This window comes from Dipodomys ordii, unplaced genomic scaffold (genome assembly GCF_000151885.1).
Source record: "Dipodomys ordii isolate 6190 unplaced genomic scaffold, Dord_2.0 Scaffold138, whole genome shotgun sequence".
Classification (NCBI taxonomy): Eukaryota; Metazoa; Chordata; class Mammalia; order Rodentia; family Heteromyidae; genus Dipodomys; species Dipodomys ordii.
The window spans coordinates 402686-417215 of NW_012267354.1; the positions used below are offsets into that span (position 1 = coordinate 402686).

General features: G+C 49.8%; 2 protein-coding genes across 2 annotated transcripts in view; both read left to right on the top strand.

The window, feature by feature from the left end:
• Positions 1-7966, top strand: part of Cchcr1 (coiled-coil alpha-helical rod protein 1) — a 22871-nt gene extending 14905 nt beyond the window's left edge. Inside the window, exons 10-17 of the mRNA XM_013031106.1 lie at positions 1944-2056; positions 2221-2266; positions 2437-2585; positions 3159-3347; positions 3725-3826; positions 6513-6664; positions 6777-6945; positions 7668-7966. Coding sequence (XP_012886560.1) covers positions 1944-2056; positions 2221-2266; positions 2437-2585; positions 3159-3347; positions 3725-3826; positions 6513-6664; positions 6777-6945; positions 7668-7780 — 1033 coding nt within the window. The 3' untranslated portion in view covers positions 7781-7966. The remainder of the gene's footprint in view (positions 1-1943; positions 2057-2220; positions 2267-2436; positions 2586-3158; positions 3348-3724; positions 3827-6512; positions 6665-6776; positions 6946-7667) is intronic.
• Positions 7967-10327: 2361 nt separating this feature from the next.
• Psors1c2 (psoriasis susceptibility 1 candidate 2) lies at positions 10328-11709 on the top strand. The gene is made up of 2 exons (XM_013031226.1): positions 10328-10398; positions 10981-11709. Exons 1-2 carry the CDS (start codon positions 10344-10346, stop codon positions 11334-11336), a joined length of 411 nt encoding a protein of 136 aa, XP_012886680.1. The 5' UTR covers positions 10328-10343; the 3' UTR covers positions 11337-11709.
• Positions 11710-14530: the final 2821 nt, after the last annotated feature.

A 14530-nucleotide genomic window follows, 5' to 3' on the forward strand; every position in this document is an offset into this window, starting at 1 on the left:
TGCTTGCTAGGCAAGTGCTTTACCACTGAGCTACATCCCAGCCTGAGGTTTTTATTTTTTTAAGAAATGGGATTCTTAAAATAATTGGATGATGTTGTGAATTCAGTTCTGATATTCTGAGTTTGGAAACTCAGACAATGGATGTACGGCCTTGGCCCTCCCAGGAGGCTCCTGCCTATAGACCCCCAGTATGGAATGTCTCCTTCCCCTGGAGTTGTATCACATGGAGACATTTCTGGATTCCTGAGCCCAAAGGATTGTGCAGGCTCTGCACAGCTTTCCCCGTGTTCCCCTCCCCCCCCAGTGGGCTTTGCCCCAGAAGTGTACATCAAAGGACCCTCCCCCTTCCCTTTCTTTCTTCCTTCCCTCCTCCCCCTTCTCCTTCTCCTCCTTTCTCCTTTCTTCTTTTCTTTCCTGGCATAGTCTTTTCTTTTCTTTTCTTGGCATGGGAGTTCACACTGCTTCTCGTTTCTTTTCAGATCAATTCCAGGCCGATCTTGGTGAAGTGCTACTTTCCCTTTGTGTCCCCTTAGTCCCGGACATTCTAGCCGGTAGTTCACCTCTTCCCTGTGTGTTACCTTCAGATCAGAGGGGAGCTGCTTACCTGGCCGATGCCTCTCCACCATTGCCTCTTCTCTTTTCATTCTGTGTTTCGCCTATGCCCTGGTGTCCCTTCTTCTTGTTTCTGTCTAGGTGCAAACATAAGACCCTTCTGCCCCCCTAGGAGCAGAAGTAAAAGTTGGTGGGAGGTGGAACCTTAGTCCATGGAGTCTCCCAGATCCAAGTCACTGTTTTTGCAGACCTGGGTTCCATGTGAGCCCCTGGAGCTGGTCAGACATCCTGGCTCTCATTCCAACTCTGCCCTGCTCGCCATATTGTTAGTTTTTAGCCTTCAATGTATTGGTCTGTACCTGGACACCAAAATGCAGGTACTGAGGATGCATTTAGTAAGCTACAGAAGTAAATGAGGTCATTCAGCTCAGGTGTTTGAACTCTTCCTCTCTAAATCCACCTGGTCCATCGCCATCTGTTCTCGTCAGGCCCTGAAGGTGCTGGTTAAAGTGATAAGGAGATCTGGGTGCTAGAGGCTCACACCTGTAATCGTAGCCACACAGGAGACTGAGATCTGAGGATTGTGGGTCAAAGCCAGCCCAGGCAGGAAAGTCTGTGAGACTCTTATCTCCAGTTAACCACCAGAAAGACAGAAGTAGCACTGTGGCTCCAAGCGGTAGAGTGCTAGCTAGTCGAGAGCAAAAGAGCTCAAAGTCACAGCTAAAGCCCTGAGTTCAAGCCCAATGACCCACAAAAAATAAAGCAATAATTGATGCTGAGCCCAGATGGGGATGAGAGGGGATGAGCTGAGTGCTCCCTGGAGGAGTAACATCTCCGGAAATATTTCACCTGTGAACAGGTAGGCCCTGTATCTCAGAACTGACCTCATATCCCTGTCCTGAAATGAGTCCTCCTTTACTGTAAATTTCCATATATATACACGTGTGTGTGTGTGTGCTGGAATCTTAAACTCAGGGCATTGGTGTTTTCCCTTAGCTTTTCTTTTTTTGGGTCCGGTTGTGGGGCCTGAACTCTGGGCCTGGGCGCTGTCCCTCAGCTCTTCAGCTCAAGGCTAGTGCTCTACCACTTGAGCCATAGCACCACTTCTGGCTTTTTTTCTTTTTGCTTTATGTAGTGCTGAGGAATCGAACCCAAGGCCTCAGGCATGCAGGGCAAGTGCTCTACCACTGAGCCACCTTCCCAGCCCTAGCACCAAGTCTTGCACTTAGTTTCTGCCTCTCTGTGGCTTCACCTTGTCTTTTCCTAACTTCTGTCCCCTTCCCCTCCTTGATCACTCAGTTAACAGTTACATAGAGATGTTTGCAGAAGGCCTCACAGGTCCTTTAGGGATGAGGTGGGGGTGGAGGCTCAGTGACATATACTTTCCCCAGCTCTCAGATGTGCTTCCAGAGCAACATGATAAAGGTGGAGCAAGCAGTCGCCCGGCTGCCCAGTCTCGCCAACAGACTTAGCTACGCCGTCCGCAAGGTCCACACCATTCGCGGTAGGTTGAGCAGTTGTGGCACCACTGGCTCCAGCCTTCTTCCCAGCCTGCTCTGCAGCCCCACATCCATGCATCCGCTCCCTGTATCACATTTCCCTTTCTTCCCCCGCCTTCCCTTTCAGCCCCTGCAAACTCATCTCTGTTCTCTGCCTTTTCCCTCTTAGGTCTGATGGCTCGAAAACTTGCCCTTGCTCAACTGCGCAAGGAAAGGTGAAGTTTGGGTACTTTGAGGTCGGGGCGGGGTCGGGGGGTTGCTGTGTGCATTTGGGGAGCATTTAGGTATTAAACTGCTAGAAGCCAAGGGATGGAGGCTCAAGTGGTCGTGCAGCTGTTGTTGTTGTTGTTTTTTTTTTTCTGATTCTTTCCCTTTTCTGTCCCAGTTGTCCTCCACCCTTACCCCCAACCTCAGTAGACTCGGACATGAACCTTGAGTTGCAGCAGCTTCGGGAAGAACGGAACCGCCTAGATGCAGAGCTCCAGTTGAGTGCCCATCTCATCCAGCAGGAAGTGGGCCGAGTCCGGGAACAAGGTACAACTGGGTGGATGGATGGATGGGTGGGTGGGGGGTAGATGGGTAGATGGGTAGATGGATAGATGGATAGATGGGTGGGTGAGTGGGTGGTGGGTGGATGGATAGATGGATGGAGGGGTAGGTAGATAGATGATAGATGGATGGATAGATAGATGGGTGGGTGGTGGTGGATGGATGGGTGGGTGGTGGATAGATGGAATGATGGATGGATGGTGGATGTATGAGTGGGTGGGTGGTGGATGGATGGATGGTTGTGTGTGTGTGTGTGTGTGTGTGGTGGTTGGATGAATGGGTAGGTAGTGGATGGATGGATGGGTGGGTGGTGGATGGGTAGATGGTAAATGGATGGATAGATTGGTGGGTGGGTGGTGGATGGATGGAATGATGGATGGATGGATGGTGGATGTATGAATGGGTGGGTGGTAGATGGATGGATGGTTGTGTGTATGTGTGTGGGTGGTGGTTGGATGAATGGGTAGGTAGTGGATGGATGGATGGATGGGTGGGTGGTGGATGGGTAGGGATATGGGAGGCATGGAAGATCTGAGGAGAATAATGTCTCCCTCCTAGGGGAGGCAGAGTGTCAGCAGCTGAACAAGGTGGCCCAGGAGCTGGAGCAGGAGCTACAGCGTACCCAGGAGTCCCTGGCCAGCGTGGGGTTGCAGCTGGAAGCAGCTCGTCAGAGCCAGCAGGAGAGTACCAAGGAAGCTGCCAGTCTCCGGCAGGAGCTGACCCAGCAGCAAGAGATCTACGGACAAGGTGTGGGATGGGCATGGTGCTGCTGTGGAGGTGGGAGGCTCCTCCTGATGCTCCCCATTGCACCTTTTTTTCTTTGTGCCAGTCCTAAGGCTTGAACTCAGGGCCTGGACATTGGGCTTGAGTTGTTTTTTGTTTTTTGTTTTCTGTTGGTTGTGGGTCTTGAACTCTGGGCTCTTCAGCTCAAGGCAAGCGCTTTATTTACCACTTGAGCCATAGCGCCGCTTCCTATTTTCTGGTGGTTAATTGGAGATAAGAGGCTCATGGACTTTCCCACCTGGGCTAGTTTGAACCTCGATCTTCAGATCTCAGCCTCTTGAGTAGCTAGGATTACAGGCGTGAGCCACTGGCACCTGGCCCCATTGTACCTTTGATTCCAGCTCTGCAAGAGAAAGTGGCTGAGGTGGAGAGTCGGCTGCGGGAACAGCTCTCAGACACAGAGAGGAGACTGAATGAGGCTCGAAGGGAGCAGGCCAAGGCTGGTGAGATGGGGTCAGGGTGGAGGTGGCCCTATTATTTACTTATTTATTTTGTTTTATTGTTTGTCAGTCATGAGGCTTGAGCTCTGGGCCTGAGGGCTGTCAGCTCTTCAGCTCAAGGCTAGCACTCTTCCACTTGAGCCACAGTGCCACTTCCAGGTTTTTTTAGGTGGTGGCTTATTGGAGATAAGAGTTTCCTGGCCTTTCCTGCCCAGGATCATGGTTCCCATGATCCTCAGATCTTAGCCTCCTGAGTAGTTAGGATTACAGGTGTGAGACATTGATGTTCGGCTTATTATTACTATTACTATTATTATTTGCCAGTCCTGGGGCTTGAACTCAGGGCCTGGGCACTGTTCCTGAGCCTCTTTGTGTTCAAGGCTAGCACTTTACCACTTGAGCCACAATGCCACTTCTGGCTTTTTCTGTGTATGTGATACTGAGGACTTGAACCCAGAGTTTCATGCATGCTAGGCAAGCACTCTTATCACTAAGCCACATTCCCAGTATGGCCCCTATTTTTTTTTTTTGTTGGTCATGGGGCCTAAACCCTGGGCCCAGGCGCTGTCCATCAGCAGGTCAGCTCAAAGCTAGCGCTCTACCACTTGAGCCATAATGCCACTTCTGGCTGTTTCTGCTTATGTGGTGCTAAGGAATCGAACCCAGGGCTTCATGCATGCAAGGCAAGCACTCTACCACTGAGCCACCTTCCCAGCTGGTCCCTATTATTTTTAAAGGTCTTTATTGAAGCATGCAAGTTAATAAATGGAGGAATGACACAAATGAATTCTCTTGTAGTAAGAAACAGATCAAGAAACAGTATGTGAACTAGGTGTTGATGGGTCACACCTGTAATCCTGGTTGTTCTGGAGGCTGAGACCCATTGGCTCTTGGTTTAAGCCAGCCTGTGCAGAATAGTCTGGGAGACTCCATCTCTAGATAACCAGTAAAAAGTAGAATGGAAGTATGGCTAAATACCTGTTGAGCAAGCAAGCTTAGTATGCGCCAAGCACTGAGTTCAAGCCAGAGTACCCCCAAAAAAGGCTAGTTGTGTGATGAGTTGCAGAGCCTCTGGACTGTGCAGATCCAGTCACCACCTTTCAACAAATGCTATCAGGATCCCCATCATTAGCAGCTTCCCCTTAAACACAATCTTCAAACACCTGGATGAGTTAGAGTCACCTAATTAGTGACTACTCATTTATATATTTATATAATTCAAGTAGATAGGACAGTTACCATTTGCCGCATTTGCTCTCTCATTTATTCCCTCACACATTTCTTTTCTTTTTTTTTTTTTGGGTCCGGTCATGGGGCCTGAACTCTGGGCCTGGGCGCTGTCCCTCAGCTCTTCAGCTCAAGGCTAGTGCTCTACCACTTGAGCCACAGCGCCACTTCCAGCTTTTTTCTTTTTGCTTATGTGGTGCTGAGGAATCGAACCTAGGGCCTCATGCATGCAAGGCAAGCGCTCTACCACTGAGCCACCTTCCCAGCCCACACATTTATTTTCTATTTTTATTTTTATTTTTTTATTTTTTTCGGTTGTGGAGCTTGAACTTAGGGCCTTGTTGCTGTCCCTGAGCTCTTTTACTCAAGGCTAGTGCTCTATCATTTGAGCCACATCACCACTTCCAGCTTTTTCTGAGTAGTTATTGGAGATAAGAGTCTCACGGACTTTTTTGCCCAGGCTGGCTTCAAACCTCGATCCTTAGATCTCAGCCTCCTGAATAGCTAGGATTACAGGTATGAGCCACTGGCACCTGGCCACACATTCATTTTTGATGTTATTTATTTTTATTTTTTGTCAGTTGTGGGGCTTGAACTCTGGGCCTGGGCACTGTCCCTCAGCTCTTCAGCTCAAGCAAGACAAGCACTCTACCACTTGAGCCACAGTGCCACTTCTACACATTCTTTTTTTTTTTTTTTCAGTACTAGGCTTTGAATTCAGGGCTTCTTTCTTGGTGGGCAGGTGCTGTACCTATGGCTTAAGTCCCTCATTAATATAATTTTTTTTTTTTTTGTCCGTCGTGGGGCTTGAACTCTGGGCCGGGGCGTTGTCCCTCAGCTCTTCAGCTCAAGGCGAAGCGCTCTACCACTTGAGCTACAGCGCCACTTCCGGTTTTCTGGTGGTTTATTGGAGATAGGAGTCTCACGGTCTCTCCTGCCCGGGCTGGCTTTGAACCGCGATCCTCAGATCTCAGCCTCCTGAGTAGCTAGGATTACAGGCGTGAGCCACCAGCGCCCGGCTTCATTAATATAATTTTAAGTTATCTCTGGTCTTTTTTTTTTTTTGCTGGTATTAGGGCTTGAACTAAGAGCCTAGGCTCTGTCCCTTAGCTTTTTCACTCAAGATTAGCACTCTATCACAAGAACCACTTCTGGCTCTTATGGTTAATTGAAAATGAGAAGGACTTTACTGCCCAGGCTGGCTTAGAACTTGGATTCTCAAATCTCAGCTTCCTAAGTAGCTAAGATTATAGGCATAAGCCACCAGTGCATTCATTTTACAAGGGTAGAGGGTCGGAAGATGGACCGGGTCCTTGGAGCTGATATCAGCTCACCCTGTCCACTGTACCAAGAAGATACTGAGAGCAGAGTCATTTCCCAGCTGGGAGCCAGTGTTCCTGACCTGCATTCCAGTCTCAGTTTTGCGGTAGATGGCTCCCGCACTTACCTGACTTTTCTGTAGTGGTCTCCCTGCGCCAGATCCAGCGCAAAGCCACCCGGGAAAAGGAACGGAACCAGGAACTCAGACGTCTGCAGGATGAGGCCCGGAAGGAAGAGGGGGAGAGGCTGACTCGAAGGGTGCAGGAGCTGGAGAGGGACAAGAACCTCATGATGGTAGGAGATAACAGACCAGAGCCCACGGTGGACTGGTTGCTGGGTAAAGAGGTAGAAGGGGGGGGGGGAGGCTCTGCTGGGGCTAGGTGGCGTTTAACCCTCTCCTTCCCAGGCCACCTTGCAGCAAGAGGGTCTCCTCTCCCATTACAAGCAGCAGCGGCTGTTGGCGGTTTTTCCCTCCATATTGGATAAGAAGTTTGTGGAGTCCAGCCCCTGGCCTTTAGGATCCACAGCATCTGCACCTTCAGCCACCGCCCTGCCCACCAGGGGATCCATAAAAGGTAATGGGCTAAGCAGAAGGGGTAAGGGTAATCAGGAGTCTCCATCCTGTTCTCATGCCTGTAATCTAGCTACTCTGCAGGCTGAATTCTGGAGATTGAGGTTTTAGGCCAGCTCTGGCATTAAATTCCTTAAGTCTCTATTTTCAAACTAACCAGCCAAAAGCCAGGCTGGAGAGAGAAAGAGAAAGGGTGACATTGTCAAAAAAGAAATGCACTCTTTACCTGACTTATGTAACTGCAACCACTCTGTACATCACCTTTATCATAACAATTAAAAAATAAAAGCCAGGGGGCTGGGAAGGTGGCTCAGTGGTAGAGTGCTTGTCTCACAGGCGTGAGGCCCTGGGTTCGATTCCTCAGCACCACATAAGCAGAAAAAGCTGGAAGTGGCGTTGTGGCTCAAGTGGTAGAATGCTAGTCTTGAGCTGAAGGGCTAAGGGACAGCACCCAGGCCCAGAGTTCAGGCCCACGACCACAAAAAAATAAAAAAAAAGCCAGACTGGAGGCTTAGCTCAAGTAGTAGAGCACTAACTGAGCAAGGAAGCCAAACAAATGTGAAGTTTGACGTTCAAATCCCCATATTGTTAACAAGGGGGAAAAAAGGAGGAAAAAAAGGCCCCTCAGCCTTTGTTATCCCTACTTACCCTAGACCTTCCCATCCTATGCACAGTCCAGAGCCTTCTCTCACCTTGACATCTGTCCCTTGGTGTCTTCTTTCCCAGGGTCCCTCTCTCTCCTGCTTGATAACTTACAGGGTCTAAGTGAGTCCATCTCCAAAGAGGAAGCCATTTGTGAAGGAGACAAGCAGAACTCTCCCGCTCCAGTCCACGGCTGAGCAGCTAAGCAGCTAAGCAGTAGAACTCAGAGGGAAGCCAGCCTGGGGCTGGATCCCCAGGAGGATAAGAGGATCCAGGAGAAATGGGGTGAGGGCAGTCCAGCCCTCATCACGGTCCAGCCTTGGGGACATCAGCCTCCACCATGTCTGAATTCTCTTGCACTAAATAAAGATGATTGTGGTAGAGCCATGGTTTGAAATGTTGGCTTCAGAGGCATGCAGCCATCTTCCTGGGGCTCTGCCAAGTGGCCCTCCACAGCTACTCTGGTGGTACCTCTTTCCACACCCCTTTCCTAGCTAGTCTACTTGGTGTTTGTTTTTTTTTGGCGGTCGTGGGGCTTGAACTCTGGGCCTGGGCGCTGTCCCCCAGCTCTTCAGCTCAAGGCGAAGCGCTCTACCACTTGAGCTACAGCACCACTTCCGGTTTTCTGGTGGTTTATTGGAGATAGGAGTCTCACGGTCTCTCCTGCCCGGGCTGGCTTTGAACCGAGATCCTCAGATCTCAGCCTCCTGAGTAGCTAGGATTACAGGCATGAGCCACCAGCGCCCGGCTTACTTGGTGTTTCTTTATTTGATCAATTGATTGATTGATTGATTGTTGTTGATCCTGGGGTTTGAACTCGGCCTACGTGCTCTCCCTGAGCTTCTTTTGCTCAAAACTAGTGCTCTACCACTTGGGTCCCAGTTCCACTTCTGGGGTTTTTTTTGGTAGTTTTATTGGAGATGAGAGTCTCATAGACTTCCCTGTGTTGGTTGGCTTTGGACAATCCTCAGATCTCAGCCTCCTGATTAGTTAGGATTATAGATGTGAGCCACCAGCACCTAGCTTCCCAGCTTTAAACTCTCCTCTGAAAGATGATGAATGGCAGGAGCAGGAAGTTAAATATTCCCTTATTCAAGAAGAATCTTAGCCAGACTGTCCTAGCTGAGGCCACAGTGATTGATGGGCCAGGCCTCTGAGCCCAGGCACCTACATTCTAATGGGAAACAAAAATAAGCACCTCAGGACCAATAAGAGGCCCCTGACAGTGCTAGCAAGGTAGAGTGAGGCAAGGGAAAGAATTTGGCAGCATTAGATGAGGGGACCTTGTGCTGAGCCAGGAGGGCTTAGTGGGTCAGAGGATGTTGGGAAGAAAAGACCAGTGCAAGGAGTTTGGGTTTTATTCCAAGTTAATAGTATATGTTTTATTACATATACTTAGGGGAGCAAGGTGATCTGACTTGCATTTGGGGGGGGGGGAAGTATTGGGGCTTGAATCCTGGACCTGAGTGCTGTCTCTGAGCTTTTGCTCAAGGCTACCATTTAAACCACATTGCCACTTCTGGCTTTTTCTGTGATTGGAAATAAGAGTCTCATGGGCCTTCCTGCTCAGGCCGGCTTTGAACTGCCATCCTCAGATCTCAGCCTCCTGAGTAGCGAGGATTACAGGTGTGAGCCACCAGTGCCCTGCTCTGACTTGCATTTTACAGGTGGTGTGAGGGAGGAAGAGCAGAAGAGCGGAGGAGGCTGGGGTGAGGAGTGGTCTGTGGCTGGAATGGGGGATTGCAGGTGGGGCAGTGAGGGAAGGGATGTTGGTCCCCACAGGAGCCAGGAATATGACATCAGTGTCACTGAGAGATGCTGGCTGAGTGGGAACAACTTGGGGAGGAACTGCATTCTGGGAGGAGCTCTGAGGCACAAGGGTGCTGAGACTTAAGAGGAGGGAACATAGAACTGGGCCCTGGACCAAAATGGGGTTGGGAAGGGGAGGGGGTCCTGGGGTTACCCATGGCGCAACTCCTTGTTTCCCAGCCTCTGGGCTGGACCTGGTGCAACCAGCTCTGTGTGGGGGAGAGGAAACCAGGATATCTTTGTCTCCTTCTTCTTCTGTAGTCACGCCAGGGTGGGTCCTGGGTGGAAGAACTTGGGTGTCACTGCTTGGGAGTCCTCTTATGACTGAAGAGGGCCTGTGAGCCAGCCAGCAGCATGCCTGGTCCCTAGGGAGTGGAAGTGCCAGGCTAAGTAAGAAGTCAACCCCTCCCCCCACCAGCCCCCCAAGATAAGGGTGAGGGGCTGAGGCTGGAGTGCTAGCTCACACTGTTCACGAACATCCCAGGTTTCCAAAGCCCCCCCCCAGCTTTGGCGTCCTGCCTGCTGCCCTGTAATTAATGGTGCTTCCCCACGCAGGGTTTGCCCCTATTTTTTTTTTTGGCTTCAATAGGTAAGAGATCCAGATGAAAGGTGGATGTCCCTGTGATTATGGAGATGAATTGGTTGCTGTGGGGTGTGGGTAGACAGGGTGTAAAAACAAAGGTGGGGTGACTCAGGGTCTGGGTCATTGATAGGGGAGAGCTGGCAGTTGGGTACAGGGCTGGGGGACTAAAATGAGAGACGCCATGCTACATTAGCTAGGGCCTTCCAAACGGGTTCAACCAGTTAGGTTCTGATGGGATTCCTTGGTCACTGGTCTGGCCCCTCCCCCCAAGACTGACTTCCTCCTCTCCCTCCTCCCCTATAAATCCTCTTGGGGTTCCCATGCACCTAGACGCAGTGCACCCCACCTTTGGGGGCCAGTGGACAGCCATGATGCTTAACTGGAAGCTGCTGGGACTCTTGGTCCTTTGCCTGTGTGCCGGAGGTGAGCCGGGGAGAGGCCAGCAGTGTATTTGGCGGGATGGACATGGCCCAGATGACCCATCTTTTACTTAGTGAAGGTGGCCACAAAGAAGGACAGGGTTGAACTGGAGGTGCTCAGGAATGGAGGGGCTTCTGGGCATTAAGGGGAAGAGCTTTGCTTGGCTCAGGGGGAGCCGGGTGGCAATCTCAATGTTCAAGTGTGTGGGGCTGTTGGAGCTGTTGTTCATGGTGGTGGGGTTGCTGTGGAGTGGGGTCTACATGCTGCATGGGGTCAAGGTGTAGACCACTTTGGGTGCAGATGAGTCTGGTAGAAGGGGGTGTTGGTAGGGTTCCCCAGCCACATTTAAATGGAGCTTATTTGGTGGGTTTCCAGGCTTCTTAAAGTAGGTCAACTGCATGGTTCAGTCAGTCCAGGGTTTCAACGTCACCTTAAGATTGCTGGGGTCTATTTGGGAAATGTGTACAGGGAATGTGAGATGTCACTTTGAGCTTTGTTCATGGTGTCTGCTCAGGCTGTGTCCCTCCCAGAGAGGAGGGAAGTCGCCCTCACCATCTCTTACCATTTTTCCTTCCTCTTCTACAGGCATATCAGGCAGTGGGGACCAACTCCCTACCCCACCCACAGAGTCTACAGAGGAGGAGAGCTCCCCCACACTGCCTCAGGGTCCCCCAATCCCTGGTGACCCCTGGCCAGGGGCACCCCCCCTCTATGAAGACCCTCCACCTCCAGGCCCTAACCGCCCCTGGAGAGATGTATCTACAACTGGTGTCTGGCCCCCCGAACCCCCTAGCACTGAACCTCCTCAACCTCCCAGGCCTGATGACCCCTGGCCAGCAGGGCCTCAGCCTCCAGAAAACCCATGGCCTCCTGCCCCAGAGGTGGACCATGGTTCTCAGGAAGAGCCAGACCTCGACCCACCCCAGGAAGAATACAGATAATGAGGACCCCCCCACCGCAGGTGATTTGGGCCTCCAGGCAGAGTGCCCCCAAGTTCACCTCTACCCTTCTGCTTCCCCTTAAAATTGTTCCAGTTTTGTCGAATTCCCTTCCTCATTCCCTCAATTGTACTCTGCACTCAGATGGTGTCCTTAATACTGTCCATTTCTCTGGCGGCCCATTTTCAGCTTCTCACCTTCTTCCTTTCTCTGACCACAAAAACACACTCTCCTACCTCACCTGTGCTTCTTCCCCAGACCCCCTTCCCCTTCCCCTTCCCAGTCTTTCCCTACGTGGTAAAGCCAGGGAGGCTCGGCAACATTGTATTCACTGCTGCCATCTAGTGGCCATTGGCTGGAATTCATCTGTTGCCAATGACGGTGCTTCCATGAATTGGAAAAATAAAAACCATGATTTCTTAATTTTAACTCTAGGCTACTTCTTTACCAGTGCTTATCTTTTTATATATTCAGATGACGTCCTCTAAGCTCTAAATTAGAAGTAACTTGAGTTCCTGTCTTGCCTAGATAGAGTGCCAATGGATTGTGGGGCTCAGCTGAAGGAGGGATGGAAATGAAACAGAGGTCACATGGATTCTCATGGGGTGTGGGAGTGTGGGGAGAGGAATATGAAAGACCCATGTTTTTTCACTTCTGGGACCTCTACTGAAGAACAAGAAAATATGTTAGGTCTTTCTCTAAAGGCTTTTGATTTCATACCTTTGGTCTCTGCTATCTTTCCCAAGGGTGTGTGTGGGTAGGTTAAGGGAACCCATTTCCAGATATATGTGTACCCCCTCGTGAATTTCTTGCTCACTCCTGACCATGGAGCTGGTCAGGAGCTACCAAAAGCTGATAGGAATACAAATCTGCCATTTTATGAGCTTCAGGTATAGCCCAGGTGATAGAGGAGGCTCTGAGTTCAATATCTACTCGGAAAAAAAAAAGTGTTTCAAGCTGGGTGCCCATGCCTCATACCTGCGCTCATGCCTATAATCCTGGTTACTCAGGAGGCGAGCTCTGAGGATCACAGTTGGAAGCTAGGCCAGGCAGGAAAATCTATGAGACTCTTATCACAAATAAACTACTCAAAAAGTTGGAAGTGGTACTGTGGCTCAAGTGGTAGAGTGCTAGCCTGGAGCACAAAGAGGCTCAGGGACAGTGCCCAGTTCCTGAGTTCAAGCCCTAGGAGTGGCAAATAAAAATGTGTTTCAACAAAAGTTTTCTTATGTCTATTCATTATTAATATGTGTAGCTTTGATAACATTTATCTTGTAATTATAATATGAGGCTGGAGATATGGCTTAAGTGGTAGGTACCTGCCTAGAAAGCTCTAGGCAGAGTTCAAACTCTAATACTACTTCCAAAATTGTGATATGAATCCAGGATGGAATAATTATTTAACACTTAGAATCTTCTGGTAGTATAGATAATAGGCCATAAAGCAGATGAAATCCAAATATTTGTTCATTCATTCATTCATTTACTCATATCTTTATGTCCACCAATGTCAGAAGCCATGGGAAAATATATAAAGAGTAAAAATTTAGGGCTGGAAATGTGGCTTATGGGCTGGGAATGTGGGTTAGTGGTAGAGTGCTTGCCTAGCATGCATGAAGCCCCGGGTTCGATTCCTTAGTACCACATGAACAGAAAAAGCCAGAAGTGGCATTGTGGCTCAAATGGTAGAGTGCAAACCTTGAGCAAAAAGAAGCTCAAGGACAGTGCCTAGGCCCTGAGTTCAAGCCCCAGGACTGGCAAAAAATAAAATAAAATAAAAAATAAAAATTTGCCATTTCCACTGGCAGAAAGTTGATAAATGAAACCAGGAGAGATAAGATTTACATGCAATTAAATACCATCATGGGCAGTAAGGCTGAACGACTAAATAGTTATATGAATAAGCACCAAAGTAATGGCCTTGACAGTAAATGCCAGGAGTTCAAGGGAGAGTCACTGTGAGTTGGATCACTGAGGCCGGTTCGGGAGGAGGGTACCGCAGGACCGGGAGGAAGGATGGGCTACGGCAGGCTGTGCCGCTCACGCACAGCGCAGGCGCTGAAGCAGCTAGTGCCAAGTCATGGAAGCCCACTGTAGGTTCCCAAAGCAGACAGGCCCAAGAGCATTTGTGGGCAGGCGCCCACAGGGCCTCTGTCTTTGTAGGCGCTCTTCCTGGCATGGCCTGACTCCCTCAGCCAGTTGCTTCTCTGGGATGCTTCTTCATGTACCACTGTCCGTCCCCACCCTCAGCCCTGCACCACTTCAGAGCAATGATGAATTCCTGGCTGTCTTCTCCTCACAGGCCACCATGGGGACTGCGTTCTGCATATTTCTTTTCTTCCTAACCTTTAATACTTTCTGTACCTACTGACACCCAAATTGTTGTACACTCCCTGCATCTCCTCTCGTGCTCCTGCTCTGCTGCTGAGTTTGGAATTCCCTGAAGTTTTTCTCTTCCACATCCTCACACCTTCCCCGCCTTTCCCACACCCCCATCCCACCCCTAGGCCTTGTCTAATGACTGATAAATGTGCAAGCATCCATTCCTGAAGCCCTGGCCTGGATGCTGCCCTCCATGAGTCTGTCCGGTCCACCCATTGCTTGGTCGCTTCTCTTCTAGGTCCCTCTTTGTCATTCTACTCCATCACCACTTTGCTGTTGTTGTTGTTGAAGGCCTTGAACTCAAGGCTGGGCGCTGTCCCTCAGCTTTTCAGCTCAAAGTTGTGCTCTACCACTTGAGCCACAGCACCACTATCCAGCTTTTTCTGCTTAGGTGGTGCTGAGGAATCGAACCCAGGGCCTCATGCATGCAAGGTAAGAGCTCTACCACTGAGCCCCCTTCCCAGGCCCTCCTCATCACGTTTTAACAAATATTTCATGCGGATTTTTGGCTCAGGCTCTAGTTTTGGGAAAGTCAAGTTGAAATGCACAGTATTATACCATTGTGTACAGTTACATTGTTGCAGCTGTTTAGGTTCTTTTTGTTGTTTGTTTTAAATAGGCACTTGTTATAGGGTCATGTTTTCAAATACTCTATAGATTAAGTTCTCTCTCTCTCTCTCTTTCTTGTGCTTGTACTGGGGCTTGAACTCAGGGCCTAGTCGTCCCTGCCCCTTAGCTTTCTCACTCAAGGCTAGTACTCTACTACTTGAGCCATAGCTCTACTTCTGGCTTTTTGCTGGTTAATTAGTGGTAAG